Source organism: Macrotis lagotis, chromosome 7 (genome assembly GCF_037893015.1).
Source record: "Macrotis lagotis isolate mMagLag1 chromosome 7, bilby.v1.9.chrom.fasta, whole genome shotgun sequence".
In the NCBI taxonomy this organism is placed as follows: Eukaryota; Metazoa; Chordata; class Mammalia; order Peramelemorphia; family Peramelidae; genus Macrotis; species Macrotis lagotis.
In genome coordinates this window covers 65,426,885-65,446,683 of record NC_133664.1, presented here as the reverse complement: position 1 = coordinate 65,446,683, position 19,799 = coordinate 65,426,885, and the positions used below count along the sequence as shown (strand labels likewise).

At 35.3% G+C, this 19,799-nt stretch overlaps 1 protein-coding gene across 1 annotated transcript in view; it reads right to left on the bottom strand.

Annotated features, from left to right (window-relative positions):
* Window positions 1–19,799, bottom strand: part of MYO3A (myosin IIIA) — a 259,420-nt gene that overhangs the window by 168,826 nt on the left and 70,795 nt on the right. Inside the window, exons 6-8 of the mRNA XM_074195073.1 lie at window positions 15,589–15,734; window positions 11,637–11,702; window positions 5,162–5,317 (exon numbers count right to left, since the gene is read on the bottom strand). Coding sequence (XP_074051174.1) covers window positions 5,162–5,317; window positions 11,637–11,702; window positions 15,589–15,734 — 368 coding nt within the window. The remainder of the gene's footprint in view (window positions 1–5,161; window positions 5,318–11,636; window positions 11,703–15,588; window positions 15,735–19,799) is intronic.

Here is a 19,799-nt window from a genome sequence, read left to right as displayed (position 1 = left end):
AAGAGAATTGTGAATGTAACTGAAAGAAATTGGGTAGATATGTAAATTGACTAGAAGTAGAGAATTATGATTGTGAGAGAAACAATTGCAGTCTTAAATGCTCTCAAATTGGGTGGAGATCCCCACTCTTGATGTACCATTGATTGGTTAATGTAAAATTTGGCTTCACCCTCTACCTAATTCTTGGTCCAGTAAGAGAAAGGGAGTTCTCTGGATGAGAGGTAAGACATAAAAACCTGGGTTGGAATGCAGTCCAGGGCCAACATCTTCTCTACCAACCTGTGGCCCAGCGAGGTCTCTCTCTCTCCCCTTCTCTCTCTCTACCTATCCCTTCCTACATCTTGTAACCTTTTAATAAATTTTTGTTTTATTTCCACCCTTGCTTTCCCGACTCTAAATAATGATTCCTCATAGGCAGAATGGAACTCAAGTAGCCAGTGGCTACTTAATAGTGACTAAATTACTCTCATTTAGCTCTTTTGTTGAGTTTGAGATGAATAATTTTGCATCTAACAGCAAATATTTACATTAGATTTTCAGTGGCTATCTTTTGCTTTATTGGTATCTCCAGTGGTTGGCACAGTGCTTGGAGGTAGGAATTTAATAAATGCTTATGATTGGGTACCTAGAAAATATAAATAGAAAAGAATGTGGGTTGGTTAAAGCTAATAGATTCATGTTGTCCTGATTTCCATATGATGTCAAAATATATTAGAGTAAGAGTTTTGAACCCTTTCTGTATCATGGATATCTCAAAGCCTATGGATCCCTTTTCAGAATGATGTTTGTAAAAGTAATAAAATGAAATCTATATATATATTCATATAATTATATTACATTGAAATATTGTTGGTAAAATGTTAAAAAAAATTCACTCCAGATTAAGACCTTTTCATCCATTGGAACACTGAAATAAAGAATGCAAATTATTCCAAGTGCTGTCATACTTCTTTTGATCAGGAGGAAAGATAGCATTTACATTCTTGTAGTCTAAATCAAAGTGAATCAGATAAAAAATTATTTTAGATTCAGAGGCAGAAGAGATTATTTTTTTCCCCTTTGTGGCTGGAAGAAGGCTTCATAGAGGTACAGCATTGAAACTAGGCTTATATCCCACCTTCCCCCATCAAAGCCTCAATTAAGATGCCCAAGTATAAAAAGTACTAAGGTTTAATTATTTAATGATAATGACCAAGTTGAGCCCTAGAGAAAAATTAATCTTTAAATTAAAAAAAATTATTTCTCCACCCCACTAGTCCTTTGTTCCTCCACCCAAATGAGTAGGATTTCAGTTAGCTCATAGGATCTTGAATTTTGAACTGAAAGAGATCATGAAAGGAATCAAGTCCAATCTTTTCATTTTCCAAATGAGAAAATTAAAGATTAGGGACCTTAAATAACTTCCTCAAAGTGACAGAGGTAGAAGTCAAGCCAATGTCCTCTGCCTTCAAATCCTTTAAGAAGAAGGCACTGAGTATTTCAAATGTATATTTTATTAAAAGTGAAGGATAGGGTGACTAGGTGGCACAGTGGATAGAGCACCAGCCCTGGAGTTCAGGAGTACCTGAGTTCAAATCCAGCCTTAGACACTTAATAATTACCTAGATGTGTGACCTTGGGCAAGCCATTTAATCCCATTTGCCTTGCAAAAACCTAAAAAAAAGTGAAGGATAGTGCTAAAGAATAAAGTTTAGCAGTAAAATCATTCTAACAATCCCAACTCACACTTATTAAGTGCCTATTGTATGAAGGGCCCTTTGTAAAGTGTTAGGAGTGATACAAAATTTAGATAAGGCATGGCCCCTCTTTCTCTCTGTCTGAAATTTACAGCCCTGTAAGGGGATTATGACATACAAATAATTATAATTCAGAGTGTTTTTGTTAGTGGATTATAGGGATGCTAAACATAATTGTATGTAAGGTTTAATGAAGAAATAGTTGTTGTTCACTGAGGAGAACAGGCAAATCTTCATAGAGAAGGTAGCATTTGAGTTGACCTTAAAAGACTTAGTTGAGGATATTTTATGCTTATGAGATAGTGTTAGCAAAGGCCCAGAGGTAGGAAACCATGCAACAGTTTAAGGAGACAGAGGCTAGTCCCATTTGGTTGCAACTAAGCTATTAAAATGAAAGCTGTCCATTTGGCAAATGGGAGGCAAAATGGAGCTATTTGTTTGATGACAGAAAAGTGGAAAGGACTGCTGCTCCTTCTATCCAGTTATTACTGCCTATTGATCTTTTGCTTTCTTTCACCATTGTACTGCTTTGGTAATGAGACTCAAGTACATCAAAGTCCCATCACCAGGAACTTAAATTATATTAAACTCCTACACCTAGGTAAAGGAACTCACAACATAAGCCAAGTAGTCATAAGACATAATGGAAAGGGAACTAAAGTGAGTTTGTCCTTTATTTCTTCATGTTTTGAGATATGTTTGAAAGAGTTTCATTGATGTCCATTAGTCTTCTTAGCATATATGCCTGAATAATGAAACTGGCTCAACTAAGGTCCACAGGTAGAATTTTTGAAATGAAGAAAATTTCATATATATAAATATATATACATACAAGTATATATATATATATATATATAAAAACATATATATGATATATCTAAATGTAACAATATAAATATCACAGATCATATGCATGAACAAATATAAACAAATAAATTATAACACATATTTAGAAATATACATAATTTAAAAGGTATTATAAAAGCCATTAAATACCAGTCTTCAAAGTATTAATAGACTATTTCTTTTCACAAAATTTAAAGTGCAAACTTAAAAATGCAACTATAATATGGCAAAAACTACTGTTTTGGGTTCTGAATGTACGGTCATTTAGATGTCCCTGAGTTTAGAAAAAATCTTAATAGTATAAATAAGATTTTTTTTTGTTTGGATGTAAAAAATGCTGAAGGAAAAATTATTCTCAGGAATCTGGCATTATATAGCAATGGACTGAACTGTCAGTTCTAGTATTTGAATACTTAACTTCTTAGGACTTGTTACCACTTATATTTTTAGCCTTTGACAGTCCATGGTCCCTCTATCATGAAGCATCAGAGGAAAACTTTAGCAGCAAAGTATTTGAGTATACCACAGAATTAGAATGACATATTTCAGTTTTTACTATGTAGGAAAGGGCTTTTTCTTTACTGACATCCCCATTTGCCTTCCCAATGTGGGTTCAACAAAAATAGATTTATAATGTTACATTCTCCTTTGAAGCTGCCTGGAGTTGGGCTTCATCCTGCTAAACACACATGCATCCAATTCAATCCCAAAGCTGAATTTTTCAATAGAAGTGTCACTTTTAGGTTTCTGGTGCCAACTCAGCACAGCTGGACTTTGAATCAATTTCAATCAACTTCTGGTATTGCAATCGGGAAAATAATAAGACAATCCAATGTTTCTGATTAGCTTTTAAAAACCTTCCGAATTTTTCCAAGATACAGTCAGTGACATAGGAAGCCCTTTTTCTTTTGCTTGGGAGACCTCAGTCCTTAGGAGTAGTAGGGGGAATAATGATGGGCAGTGGAATGTACTTGAGGAAAGCTTTCCCTTGACTCTTGGCATGGGACCAGGAGGTGATAAGCTGAGATCAGAGTTTTACATATGATAGGGACTCAATAAATATTTATTGAATATAGTTGGATTTTGAATCCCCATAACACAGCAAAGTGCTGAAATCATAACAGGCACTCAATGAATCTTCACTGGATTATTCCTATTATTAATTCTCATGGCAATAATACTTCATATTTCTGGAAAGTGAACTTTCCAGGTGAGAAAACTTCTTTTATATCTCTTATTAGATAGTCACAACTTGGATGGAGTAGTAGGAAATAGGTAGCAGAGATTAAGGTAGCAGGGTAGCAGAGTATTGGGATTTCTATTTTTTTGGATAAGAAAACTGACTATCCATAATGATAAACGGACTGACCCAAGGTTACAGCATTGTGAGGTGGCAGAACTAGGACTTTCTTCTACATGATACTATATTTTCTTTCTTGAATTAAACTGATTATGTATGTTCTGCTTTAAGTATGGTAACTCAGTGTTACAATTTCTCCCGCCAATTCTCCCCACATTGCTTTATTTCTCTCATTCCATTCTCATTTTTTCTTAATTATGCATATGGAATAAATGAAACAATCTTTGACTTAGATTGAATAGAATTCTAGAGATATGGATTGGATTTGTAACTTTATTGGTACAAAGAACCCCCCCAGGTAAAGAAACACTCTTTACTAATGCAAGTCAGCATCTTCCCTGATGATATTCTTAGAGAATTGCCTAAGGCATTAAGTTAAGTGACTTGCCCAAGATAATTATTCCTATGGCAGAGTCTATATTTGAATCCATATTATTTTGACTGAATTCAAAAGCAGCTCTCTACCCACAACGCTATCATTCTAAAATAATAACTTTAAATCCCAAAAGGAGAAATCATCAGAAACAATCAAGAAGATCATAATTGACACTGCATAAAGATACTCAGCGCTAGTGAAGCCAGGTGACAAGATGATGCTAATAGATAATACTATCAAAGAGATTTTAAGGTATTGGGTTCTAAAAGTGGCAGATAGTCAACTCTTAAAGAAACCACTAAGAATCCTTCAGAATCCTTCAGGAGGCCCGTGAGGTCAAAACTATTTCCATAATGATGTTGTTTTAATTTATAATATGTAAATATCAATGGATATAACCCACATATAGATGTTGTCCCTCAGTAATTTTTAAGGATATAAGGGATCCCTGAGATCAAATAGTTTGAAGGTTATTGCTTTAAGCTCTTTCAACTCTTCTGTCTTCCTTTTCTCCCAACTCTATTATTTCTTATCTTTAAGTAGAGCAGAAAATACAATAAAATGTTCATCAATATGAAACATCTATTGAAATTCACATTCAGAGTATTGTTCTAATGCAGTTGTTTGGAAATTCTGAGTTCAGCTAAAATTCTTCCAAGAAGTTTGCAAAATTCATTTCATTCCTAATGCATACAAACACCAACCCAGGAAGCAGAAATCTTAAAGACTAAAACAATCCTTTAAAAAAAAAAAAAACTAACTACTTGTATGTCATAAAATGCTGAAGACTTCCAGAAATATTCTAGAAATTCAATCTGTCTATGTCAGGAACTCTTTGTTTACCTGGCCCTTTCAGTGACTCCTAGTTGCTGGTGAGCTTCAATGAGTTCTGTAAGTTGTTTCTGTAACATCACGTCTCTGCCCTCAATTTGGGTAATGAATTCATGCTTCAAGAGATCAGACACGGTTGGCCGCTTCTCATAATCTTTAGTCAAGCACCTGTGCTGACAGAAAAGAATATGTAATTATCAGATAAATAACACATAGTCTTCAAACTATCATATAGGCTCTTTAATTTTTTTTATAATTACTTTGACTTGCTATGGCAGTGTGTATTTTCCAAATGCTAAACCCAAACAAGTAGCTCAGAAACATCAGAGTTGCATGTTAAGATGGAGACTTGTGGAAATGAAGGAATCTGTGAGTCACTATGTTGTAGGAATGCCGTCTTTCCAATGAAATACCAACTTCCTATTCCCCTTTTGTAGCTACAGTGAATATTCTCTTTCACAAGTCTGCAGCGAAAGATAAAATAAACCAACCATAAAGACAATTAAGTTTTGATAGTTATTTAAAATTAAAATAAACTTTATAGTTTCTTTTCATGATGTTTTACTCATCTCAATTAATCCTCTATCTCCTTCTTTTTCCAAGACTCATCATTATCTTGAAGAGATCAAAGAATGGGATGTTTGATTCCAATGTACATTTTAATGCTAATTTTGAAATACAGAAATTTCCAACCTTCATTTTTTTTAGGTTTTTGCAAGGCAAATGGGGTTAAGTGGCTTGCCCAAGGACACACAGTTAGGTAATTATTAAGTGTCTGAGACCGGATTTGAACCCAGGTACTCCTGACCCCAGGGCCGGTGTTTTATCCACTATGCCACCTAGCCACCCCTCAACCTTCATTTTCATTAGGATTAAAGAATATAGATCAGGAGCTAGAAGGAATCTCTGAGGTCATTTTATCTATTCTCCTAATTTTTACAGATAAAGAAACTAAGGTTCAAGGGGTTTGAGTGACTTGCCCAAAGTCATACAGGTAGTAATAGATGTGAGATTTGAATTCAGGCCCTTTGACTTTAGAGAAAGTACTTTATATATTAAGGTTTAGAAATCATTCTAGTACAAGGGATAGTTATGTTCATCTTCCATAAAGATTGCTTGGTGACCAGCAGCATCATTTGCATCATCTTTCTTAAAAACGCAAAGAACAGCTAGATGGTACAATGGATAGTTCTGGGATCAGGAAGATGAGTTCAAATGTGACCTCAGATACTTTTGAGCTGCATGACTCTGGGTAAGTCCTTTAACTCCATTTGTTTCAGTTGCCTCATCTGTTAAATGAATTTGAAAAGGAAATGGCAAGCCATTGGATCATGAAGGGTTGGGTGCATCTAATTAACTAAATAGTAGCAATAGCACAGATCTTTGAGATGATTGGCCAATATTATTTTTAGGTTTTTTTCGTAGGCAATGGGGTTAAATGGCTTGCCCAAGACCACACAGCTAGGTAATTATTAAGTGTCTGAGACCAGATTTGAACCCAGGTACTCCTGACTCCAGGGCCGGTGCTCTATCCACTGTGCCACCTAGCTGCCTCGTGATTGGCCATATTAAGGTGTCATTCATGCTCATAGATCAGAATAGTGCTTTAGTCCTCTTAGTGCCATTTTCTAAGCAAGTGTCCTTATCAATCCATGATATAGAGTCCAAAAATTCCTAATCAATTGTATCTTTCTCAGGGGAATCAGAATACCCTGAATGACTGACTCTTTAAAAATAATAATTATTGATGTTATTCTATTTTTTGTGGGATAGGAAAGGAACAAATAAAAAAAGTCAAAGAATTTAAGAGGATTGCACATTTCTGATGATATAATAATAATTTAGTTCTGTATCCGTGTGTGTGTGTGTGTGTGTGTGTGTGTGTGTGTGTGTGTGTTTAAAAGTATCCACAGGGGAGGCTAGATGGTGCAGTGGATAGAGCACTGGCCCTGGAGTCAGGAGTACCTGGGTTCAAATCTGGCCTCAGATACTTAATAATTACCTAGGTGTGGCCATGGGAAAGCCCCTTAACCCCATTGCCTTGCAAAAAACTAAAAAAAAAAGTATCCCCCAATGTCCAACTCTTCTTTATAGCTAAAAAACTATCACTTTGATGTCCATAGATTTAGATTAATAGGTTGTTTCAGTCAAACTGTGAAAATGGGTTTGAAATTGTCAAATTTACCTTTTATACACAGTCAATCAAGTCTTCTAAAAGATCACTAAGATATGAGTGAAATATCAATTTAAATTTTACATTTTCTGCTTATAAATATTTCTATTTGTCTCAAGTTCTTTGCAATAATATTTGAGTTTTAATAAATTCCTTTTAACAAATTAATAGGAAATTTAATAGTAGAATACTTTCATCTTTCTTTAAAAGTCCTAAAATATTTAGACCCTAGATGACCTTTTATACAACAGTAAATTGATGCTTTGGAAGGAGTGAAATAACATCCTGGATGTCTAGTTGGCATGGCTAAATGCTGGACTTGGAGTTGGGAGGAACTGACTTTGAATATGGTATCAGATACTTGCTATCAGTCCCTGTGCAATTCATTTACCCTATGCCTATCATACTCATTTGTAAAATGCACTTACTTATAATGATTACTTTCCAGGGTTAATATGAGGTCAAAAGAGATATTTGTAAAGCATCTGGCACATAGTAGGCACAATATAAATGCTTATTGACTAGTTAACATCAGTACATGTAATTTATACATTAGTTTTCCACTATTTCCCATCATTTTTGTGAAGGGTCTTTTACAGTTCAAATTCTTCTGAACTGGTCATCAAAAGTCTATGTTTGTAATTTATTTAAAGTGAGAAGAGTTAGTAGAGGTGGATGTATAGGAAGTATTTATTCACATCATGGAAAGAATGCTCGGTTTTGAATCAAAAACTTGGGTTCAAATTTCAGCTCTGCTCCTATATAATGACACCATTACATAGACCTTTTAATCATTTATTAAGTTTTATACTCAAAAGGGCAGCTGAATAAAAACCAATAAGTAATTGTACCTTGCATTTATATACCACTTTATAGACTAAAACGGAATTTCAGGAACATCATTGTTCTTGTTCTTCACAAGAATTTTCTGAGTTAGCCTTAACAGGTATGCCTCTTCAATTTACAGAAGAGTAAATGGAGGCTAAGTGATTTGCTCATGGTCACAAATTTAACATGTGTTAGAGAACTCAGATCTGACTCAATCCACTGTTCTTCCCTTTAGGTTAGGCTCAGAAGATAGCTCCCACAAAAACAAGTATTATGTAGTAATTATAGGGGCTCAAGTAGCCTGTCAATGAATATAAGGTACATGATGTAAAGTTTATTTTTAAAATTTTTAACATTTTTAATATTTTTAAATTTATTTACACATTACTAAAATATTCTTGTTGTAAGAGGTAAACATAATACCCCCTCCCCCAACAAAAAATATAAAAACCTTATGAGAAATAAAGTGAAAGAAAGAGAAAAAAATGTGTTTCAGTCTGTGTTCTGATACCTTCAGCTCTGTCTTGGGTGGATCACTTTCTTTATCATAAATCCATCATAGAAGTTATTTCCATATTTTTCCACAGTTGCTTTTCTGATTGTAATTCCCTTCAACCATTCCTCCCCACTACCACCTATTATATTTTCTTTCTCCTTTCACTTTTTTCCCTCTTCAAAAATGTGTTGTGAGGCAGCCAAATTGCACAGTGGACAAAGCACTGGCCTTGGGTCCAAGAGGCCCCAAGTCTATATCCCATCCTAGAGATCCAGCAACCACCTGGTCCCATGGTCCCGGACAGGCCAACCAATCTTCCCACTTTACAAAAAGGAAAAAAGAAAATGTGTTATATCTGACTATCCTCTCCTATGATTTACCCTATCACCCACACCCCCACCCCTCCCCTATCCCCCTTCTCTCTTTTTTCTTCTAGATTCCTGTACCCTATTGAGTGTGTATGCTGTTTTCTTTTGAGCTGTTTTCAATGAGAATGAATGCTCCCTCATTTCCTTTCATCTTTCCCCTGTCCATGCTATTGCAAAAGCTATTTCTTGACTCTTTTACATGAAATATCTTAGGCTATTCAACTTCTCCTTTCCTTTCTTTCAGTACATTTCCTTTTCACCAATTGACTCCATTTTTTATACTATATTATACCTTAAAATTCAGCTCCCTTCTGTGCCTTCTCTACAATTGCTCCTTCCAACTTCTCTATTAAATGAGAAGGTTTATATGAGTAATATCAGCATCATTTTTCAATGCAGGAATACATGCAACTCATCATCATTAAATCCCTCATAATTTACCCTTCTTATTCACCCTTTCTATGATTCACCTGAGTCCTGTATTTGAAGATCAAACTTTCTGTTAAGTTCTGGCCACTTCAACAGGAAAATTTGAAACCCCCCTGGTTCACTGAATGTCTATCTTTTCCCCTGGAAGAGGATTTCAGTTTTTCTGGGGAGTTGATTCTCAATTACATTCCAAGCTCTTTTGCTTTCTGGAATATTATACTCCAAGCCCTACGAGCCCTTAATGTGGATGCTGCTAAATCCAGTGTGATCCTAACTGTAGTTCCATGATATTTGAATTGTTTCCTTCTGGCTGCTTGTAATATTTTCTCCTTGACTTGAGGGTTCTGGGACTTGGCTATAATATTCATGGGAGTCATTTTTTGGATCTCTTTTAGGAGGAGATTGGTGGATTCTCTCAATTTCTATTTTACCCTCTGCTTCTAGGATATCAGGGCAATTTTCCTATAAGAATTATTTAAAAATGAATTCAAAGGGCTTCTCCTGATCATGAATTTCAGGTAGCCCAATAATTTTTAAACTATCACTTCTGGATCTGTTTTCCAGATCAGTTATTTTTTTCAATGAGATATTTCACATTTTCTTCTATTTTTTTTCATTCTTTTGGTATTGAATTATTGTGTTTTGATTCCTTGCAAAAGTCATCAGCTTCCTTTAGCTCCATTCTACATTTGAAGGTTCTGTTTTCCTCAGAGAACTTTCTTATCTCCTTTTCCATCTGACCAATTCTGCTTTAAACCATTCTTCTCCTCGATAACTTTTTCAATTGTTTTGTCCATTTGACCCAAACTGGTTTTTAACATATTATTTTCTTCAGCATTTTTTTTGGATCTCCTTGACTAGGCTGTTGACTTTGTTTTTATGTTTTTCCTGCATTCTCTATCATTTATCTTTCCAATTTTTATTCTACCTCCCTCACTTGATTTTCAAAATCTTTTTTGAGCTCTATCAAAGCCTGAGCCCAACTGCTATATTTCTCACAGTCTTTAGATGCAGAAGCTTGGACTTTTTCATCTTCTGATTGTGTGTTTTGGTCCTCCATGGGACCAAAGTAATTGTCTATGGTCAGGTTCTTTTTTTCTGTTTACTCATTTCCCCAGCTTGTGCATGGTTTTGGGATGCTTTCTGAGCTTTTTAGTATTATTGGGGCACTCTCACAAGGACCTCAGTTCCTTCAAGGTCTTATGAGCGGCTCTGACTGCTCTCCTGTTCTATGAATGACCACAAGCTCACCCTTATGCCATAGGGCTATGAGGAAGGTCCCTGCTCTTTGGGGGCCCCAGACTGTGACCAGGATCTCAATATGGTCAAAGCCCAGAGTCCTGTCCCAGGGACTGAGGACAGACTTTGACAGACTCCCTCCACTCCCTTACCTTCCCTGGGCTGAACCTCAGGGAGCAGCTACCTGACGGCTCCCTACTGGGTGGCTCCACAGGCCTGCTTCTGTTTCCTGGGATCTGTGTTGTGCTGAGGGCTGTGGCCACTCTGAGGAGGGCCATGCTGGCCTGGGCTTTGCACTTGCTCTGCAGAAGTTTCCCTGCTGATCTTCCAAGTTGTGCTTGGTGCTTTCTGGAGTGGCAGGTCAGGAAACTGCTTTTGCTGCTGGGAGCCAAGGCTCCCAGGAACCAAGGCACCCTGGGGCTGTTCCCAGAAGACTGAAGTGCCTTTGTTCCAATGGCTGGTGTGCCCCCAACCCCATGGAACAGAGCCTTCCCACTATTTTCCAGGTTACCTTGGGATGGAGAATTTCCTCACTGGATCTTTCTGTGGGTTCTGTCTCTTGCAAATTTAGTTAGAGTCATAATTTTAAGGTTTTTTGGAAATATTTTGGAGAGAGAGCTCCTAAGGCTCCAGACTCTCAAGAATGGTTTGCCAGTAAGTTGTCTCACTAGTCTTTCTTGTTCTCTCCTACCTATATGTTATTAGTGTTATTTAATTCAACTATCAGAGTAAATTGGACCAGACTGACATCAGGTCAGAGGTCCTGGTATCACTCACTTTTATGAGCCATCTATAGTCTCATCAGCATAGTGACCTTGTTAGGGCTACTGGCAACAGTTTCTCCCTTATTAACCAAATACCCCAATACCCCTTTCCTGATTAAAATAGCGGTGAGATGACATTCATATAAAGAGACATTTTAATTTTCTTTTGAAAAATTCTATTGTTACTCACTTGTTAATGAAGTCATTGAATTCTGCTGTCCATAGTTCTGGTTGTCTTAGAGTTGGAGGTGGACTTCTGTAAAGAAGAAAATAAAAATTCAGTTATATACATTAGATAACATATATGAAAAAGGAGAATGAATGAGATAAACTGAGTAGTGGATTTTGAAGAATCATTGGAAATCATCCATTATAATAGGTAGCACTAATCCAATACTGCCATCATTTTTCAAGCATGCCCACAAATACAAAGAAAATTAATTAAGCATTAATCACTATCTATATATAAAATGACAGATTCCATGTTTCCCTTCAAGCCTGGAGTGTTTGACCCATTTTTTCCTAGCTGTTAACCATATTTTAAAAAATGTATTATCTTGTAATTACTTGATAGTATTAGGGAATGATGAGAGACAGCATAGAAGAGTAAAAAGAAACCTGACTATGGAGTCAGGAAATTGATAGTGGAGACCTATCTCTGCTGCTTATAAAATTTGTAACCTTGGACACTAGAGAACGTCTAACAAAATCACAGTTCCCCAGGTAATTCTCTCATATTGTTAAATAAGGGTTTATTATCTATTTTAGTGGAGAGAGTTTCAAAACTGAAACTTCTATCTCCAGATGATGAAGAAATAATGAACAACCATAGCAAAAATTTCTCATGCCAAGGATGTGCTCAGATAAACAGCAGGAAACATATTCTCAAACCAACATTTTAAAGGTAAGTTATATTGGGAGGGGGATGGGGGAAGAAGATCTTGGACTTCAGAAAACAAGATTTCACCGGGGAAAAGACCTCTGGGACACCAACCCTTAAAGCAGAAAAACAGGTGCTGGCAAGTTCATAACTGGGACAAAGAACAGGTTTAGAAAGAGCTCATTTGGAAATGGGGAAGGAAGAAATTCACTAAGTAGTTGCTTATTATTCAACTAATTATTCTTTTTATCTAAGTTCTAAGCTCAATCTCTAAACTCAAGTTTTTACTTACTAAAGAGTAAAAGTTGCCAGAACTCCCTAAATTTGTCACCCTGAGGCAAAGCTCTGATTGTTCCCAAGCTAGTTATAATTCTGGCAAATGAAAAATAAGACTGAGCATTAGGAAAATATTTTTGATCAAAAGATAAATAGAAGTCTTCCAAGAAAAAGAATTGGAATTCTCAGACTAAAAGGTTTTCATAAAGAAGATGGGTCTAAAGCAGATGCAAAGTATGGTATGGAGAAATTTTTGATAAGTTTTTAACCAGTTTGACAGAATTAATGACAGAAATAACTTAAAAAGTTAAGTTAATGAATATATATTAATCATATATGAGGCACCGAGTGCCACTTAAAAGTGATTTGAATCAATCTTCATTTGAAAGAAAGTAGAACTTTTATTCCCTTCTTGAAATGCTCATGAATACAAAGAGACTCCACATGAAAACAAGAACATTACAAGTCTGTAATCAAGCAACAGTGATCAACCACGATAGCTGAGTTTACTGAAATACTGTTTTATGTTCACTTCAACAGCACTTTGTTTTCATTAGTGAAATGGAAATACTGTCTTTAGTTCCACATTACTCTCTAAATAGCTTATAATGAAATTAATGTACAGTATGTACAGGCTAATTAAAGGAAAGTACAGGTCCTCATCTACCATAGATCTCACCCCAAAGCTCCTTTCAGGAACCTTAAGATTAGTTGGAGATTACTGAATTGCACATTAAATGAAGAAATTCTTATCCCTTGGGCTTTGGATTTTTTGCCCTCAAAAATTTCCATCTCTATAAATTTATTCTTTTGTTTTAGGGTTGGGAAGAACTAAAGTTCTGTTGCAGTTCAGGGTACTTCCAATCTTATGACTTTTGGGGTTTTTCTTTTAGAAATCATTTCTAGAATTAGTACTTTCCAAGTCCCATTTTCAGAGATATACTGATGTTAGAAAATGCTGAGTGATGACTAAAATGATATAATTTCTAGAATTATTATCTTCTCTAGGCATTGTTTGCATGGGTGATTTAAACTATAATTAAAATGGCTTACTCCATGTGGTGTGGTCCAATGAGTAAGGAATGTCACTGCAAGTTAGAAGAAGTAGGTTTTGTCTTTGTCACAAACAAGAAAGAGGAAGAAGGGCAAGGTAAATGATTAGTTTCCGAGAGTAAACTGTACAAAAAGAATTCACTGATAAAACATCTTGACCTAGGTAGGTTCAAATTTTGCTTTCTATGTCTAAATTTAATCATTTAATTAATGATTTTTTTAACAAGAGGCAAAATTTGCAATACACTTGGGAATCTTTATGTAAAGCCTCTGTGATATTCACTCATCCAAATAATCTCTAATATTCCATAAAACTTTAAGAGTCTATGATTGGGGCAGCTAAGTGGCCTAGGGGATAAAGCATTGGCCCTGAATTCAGGAGTACCTGGGTTCAAATCCAGTCTCAGACACTTAATAATTACCTAGCTGGGTGGCCTTAGGCAAGCCAGTTAACCCCATTTGCCTTGCAAAAAAAAAGGAGTCTATGATTGCTTTTTTAAAAAAGGGTCTATGTTTGGAGCAGCTAGGTGGAGCAGTGGATAGAGAGAGCATTGGCCCTGGAGTCAGCAGCACCTGAATTCAAATTCAAGTTTTATAATTACCTAGCTGTGTGACTTTGGGCAAGTCACTTAACCCCATTGTTTTGCAAAAACCAAAAAAAACCTAAATAAACAAATAAGAATCTATGATTCTGTAATCTAAAATACTATAATGGTACCACCAGGATTAAGAATCTTTAGTGGTTATTTTGCTACCTCTAAGTAAAATAAGATTTCTTCTGACCCTTTAAGGTCTTTACAATCTAACTCCAACTCAACTATTCAGATTGATTTTTCATTTTTCTCCCCCCGCTCCCAGTGCCCTACCTTTGGTTCCTTATACATGCTATCACATGATCTGTTACTGGTTCCTTGAGTAGATCATCTCTTATGCCTGGAATGATCTTTCTCTTCACCTACACTTTGCAGGATTCTTAATTTCCTTCAAAGCACAATTCAGGTACTACCCCCTAAATAAGGTCTTTCCTAGTTTCCCAGATATGAGTGCCCCATCCTCTAAAGTATTTTGTATTTATTTGTAGATATTTTGCAATGCTGATATATGTTTATATTGTTTTTCCCTCAGCAGTATTTAATTTTTGTGAGGGTAAAGTCTGTGCTTTTCATATTGTCAACTATAAAATCCGATGCTTAATAAATGTTTGTTGAACAATTAAATCAAAGGGGTAAGAGTTAACCATGTATAGATGTATAATGGGGGCAACGAGGTGACACAGTGGATGGAGTACTGGTCCTAGAGTCAGGAAGATCTGGCCTCAGTCACTTAATAAATGCCTATGTGACATTGGGCAAGTCGTGTAACCCCATTGCCTTGTAAAAACAAAAAAAAAATCAAACACAGTATAGACATATGATGGTAAAACTAAGGCTAAATTTAACTGCTTGGGTTACCTATGAGCTTGGTTCCATGGAAAAGATATTCAACATATTCAAGTATTTTTTTATGCATGTCAGGCACATGAACTTGACTTTTTAGGGATGAAGTTGTTCTATCCCATTCTATCATGAATGAGGCTTTTACTTATGCAACAAAGTTAAGTGAAAAATATCCTTTTTCCAACAAGAAGAAGCAAAATGAGAGTGATGTGGATAGTTGATTTCCAAGAATGCGTTGTTGCTGAAGACAGGAGAACCATTTGCTGGTGTCTAAGATTTACTCCATTTTATTAAATTCACAGTACTTCAAATGCAGCTATTCAAATAGAATCAAAATGATACTCCAAAGCAATTTGCCACAATATGTTGCAAAGCAGCTTAGTATTCCCATTCTCGACTATATTCAACTGTATCAAGTAAGATGTTCAATAGGTAGAAGTAGATATTAAGAAAGATTTTGGTGAAGGTTGCTCTACACAAAAGGTCTTGCCCCTTACCTTGGTATTTTGAATAGTGCTCTCATAGGGTGCAGATCAGCAAAAGGTGGGTCTCCATCTCCCAGCTCAATAGCTGTAATACCCAATGACCAGGCATCACATCTGGCATCATAAGTGCTATCCAACTGCTGTTCACACGCAATGACCTAGTAAGGAAGAACAAATAGAAAAAGCCAAATTTTCAGATTTTATTTCATAATTTTATTTGAGGACTACACAAAAGCGGTTTCCATGCAACATTTCAACACAATTACAACGGATAGGTGACAGACACATGGAATGGCAAATAAATCAGAGATCCTAATTGTTAAATTATTTTATGCTCCATATGCAAAATAATTCTGACCAGACTGTATGAGCCAAATTAATTAAACGCTACATATCCTCCACTTCAGTCAGACTCAGCTCTCATTGTTACTTTTTCCTCTTTGGTTTTTAGCAATTTTATTTTTATCCAGCTCAAGTCCTACATCGTTCATGAAAGCTTGTCTATCTTTCTTATGTATTATTCATCTTTGTACATGATGTATTTTCCCCTGACTTCCCTGATACAATATAAGCTTACTGAAGGCAAGGTCATTTTTGTATCCCTTTTGCTTTCCTAGTGTCTTTCATATGGTAGACCTCAATAAACATTTAATTGCTGAATTGAATGGAATCATTCTAGTGATTGTTTTCAACTTTGAACTTGTACAGGATTAATTATATTTTCTTCTTTTTTTTTTTTAGTTTTTTTTTTTCCAAGGCAATGGGGTTAAGTGGCTTGCCCGAGGCCACACGGCTAAGTAATTATTAAGTGTCTGAGGTCGGAACCTCAGGTACTCCTGACTCCAAGGCAGGTGCTCTATTCACTGCGCCACCTAGCCACCCCATTAATTATATTTTCTAATGACTAAACAAGCAAGATGTAATGAAAGTCTGAACTAGGTTCACGATGAGAGAAAGGGAAAGATTGAAGAGATATTACAATAGCAGAATCATAAAGGATTTTAGAGAGACCCTGGAGATTCATCTGTTTCATTTACAGAAAGCTCCCTCCCTCAGAGTTAAGAGGTTTGCTGAAGGTCAGATAACCAGTAAGACAGTTGTCATCAAACTGTCATTGGATATTGCTTCGTAATTTATTATGCAATGGGGAAGAATGGTCAGAAAGTTTGGGCAGGTAACCCATTTCCATAGTCCCTGATTGTCATTAGAAAGTATAATTTCCAGCAACTTAACAGTTTTACTTTTTGGTTTTAATTTTTATAAATGGCAGCCAACAGAAAAGTTGGAAATGTGAATTCTGGGAATGCCATCTATATCATGACCAGATCATTTAGTAAAGGTTTATGACATAATACTTATAATAAAGAAGCATTAAAATCTCTAAAATCCCATTTCTTACACTGCTCATCTTTATCAGAGTAAGTTGGTGACATCACAATACTCGTCACCAAGGGAGGGTTCCTTGGGGACAGTAAAGCAGAAAAGCAAATCATTATTAGGGATTTTCACCCCCCAAAAATCATGAAAGTAAAGCCTTAGAATTTAGCAATAAACTGCTTGACAGATGTTACTATTTGTGAACTCTGAGAATGTTAATAAAAATCTGATTCAAAAAAGTCATGTTATTGGAAAATAAACATTCATTAGATATGTACCATGTGAAAATTAATGCATTTGGGGATGTAAGAAAATATAAAGATGAATCAGACATAGTTTTTGGCTTCAAGTAACAGCCTATCTAGTGTGTGATGTGTATATATTTCCTCATATGTGTATGTTCACAAATGAGTAGAATACATATGATGAATATATTACATATAGCTTGCCTCTCCAGACTTTAAAAGTGATAGAGAGAGTTCATGGAGACCACTAGCCCCTTTTCAATTCAGAATTAAACCAACCCCCTATAATTAAAATCAATAACATTCACTGGTGGAATGAGGCAGCATAATCAATGCCATTCCCCAGAAAAGTTGGCCAGTATGTTGTCCCATAAATCAAAGAAAATCATAGTCCATGCTGAATAAAGTACATTTTAATATTTGTCATGCTGGTAAAAAGAGCTAATAAATGGTACAAGGACATTTTGTACTTTGCATGTAGTATGTGCTAAAGAATGATTGCTGAATTGAAATGAATACTGTCTTAATAGCTAGTTGGGCATTCAAAAATGACTGAGTTGTATACAACCTTTTATGGAACAAGAATAAGCTTCCATTTTTCTAGAAAATAAACAATCAGAAATCTCAAAGAGTCAACATATTTTACCATCTATTTGCTACTGATATTCAAAATGATGATACTGTGGATCCGTAAGAACCTCAAAAGCATCCTAAATTATTAGATAAAGATTAAATTTAGGTTAATTATTTACTAAGTTTCATATTAGCTGTGTAGTTGGATGGGATAATGAATAGAATACCAGGTCTGGAATTAGGAAGATAAGAGTTCAAATCTGACTTCACTTACAAGCTGTGTGATGAAAGACTAATTACTTAGCCTTTATTCATCTCAGTTCCTTCATATATAAAATGGAAACTATAATAGTATCTACCACCCAGGTTTGTTGTAAGGATCAAATGAGATAACATTTGTAAAATGCTTTTCAAATCTTCAAATGCCATATAAATGCTATTATTATTATTATTATTATTGCTATTTCTTAGATACTTACATAAATGATAGAGTTCTGGGAAGATCTGAGGCAAAATTCTGACTCAAACACTTAACTATTTGTATTACCCTAGAAAAGGATCTTAACCTTTCTGAGCCTCAGTTTCCTTATCTGTTAAATGGGGATAACACATATCTCATAGCATTTTGTAAAATACAAATGTAATAATAAAGATAAAGTATTATATTCTAGTTTTTATTATTATCATCAATGACCAATGTATCATATATGCTGTAATTGTTGTTTCAGTTGTGCCTAACTGTGACCTCATTTGGGATTTTCTTGGCAAATACACTGGCGTGGATGGGAGTTTATTTCCTTCTCCAGCTAGTTTTACAAATGAGGAAACTGAGGCAAATGGGATAAAGTGCCTTGTTCAAGGTCACCCAGCTAGAAAGTGTCTAAGGCTGGATTTGAACTCAGGTACTCCTGACTTCAATGTCATTATTCTGTCCATTACACTACTTAAACTGTCATATCTATATCTATATCTATATCTGCAATTATATGTATGTGACATATATATGTATATGTGTACACCTGTACATGACAACTGTTGATTAACCAGATATTTAATTAACTTAAATTCCCCAAAACTTTCTAGATAAATATGAATTAATTCTCTTATTAATTATTCCCTGATCGACAAAATGGGGCTTGATACATATGGATGAATATGCTAAACATAATTAAGAACACATATTATGCTGGTTCAGAAAGTTTTCACTGTGTTGTTCATCTAAAATTGCACAAAATCATTATTCTCCTAGATGTGAAGTCACTTTAGGCTAGATTAAATTTATTAGTCATAGACAGTGACATTTTAGTAAGATGGATGTCCATTAGTTGCATATTGTTGGATGCCCCTGTTAATTATTAGTCTTTTTGAATAATTTGGAAATGAATAAAAAAAAACAAGGATGCTCCATGCAATTTTCAATAATTCCTAGGTCAGCAAACAAAAGAGTTTTCACAAAGGAGCTCTGAACATGAAATAGTGATTGTGTTCCCTAGCAAAATAATGGAGTTGCAGCCCATGTGTGCTATACACATGAGGCTAAATGGTGTCAAGGAACATTTATTTAGCTCAAACAAGATAAATGTGGTAGAGGCTTTGAATGGTTGATGATGATGATGATTGTAATAACTCAAATTTATATAAATCATTAAAATTTGCCAAACTCACAGAAATCAGCTGCTGAGAAATTAGACCCCCCTTTTAACTATTTTTCACATATAAGCATCCTTTGTGTCATAGACTTAGACTATAGTAAAACCTTCAAGGTTTTCCTATAAAAAATAGTTATTTTGAGGGTTTCTTTTTTAAATTTTGTCTGAGATTTTCTAGTTCTGTCCTGCATTATCTCTTAAGACTTACTAGGTGGCACAACAGAGAGTTCTGGGCTTGAATCAGCAAGACCTTAACATAAATTAACTAACAGTATATGTAAGGAAGATCATTGAATCTCTTTCAACCTCAGTATCCTCATTTGTAAAACAAGGATATAATTGTATGTTTTACAGAGTTGTTGTGAAGATGAAATGAAAT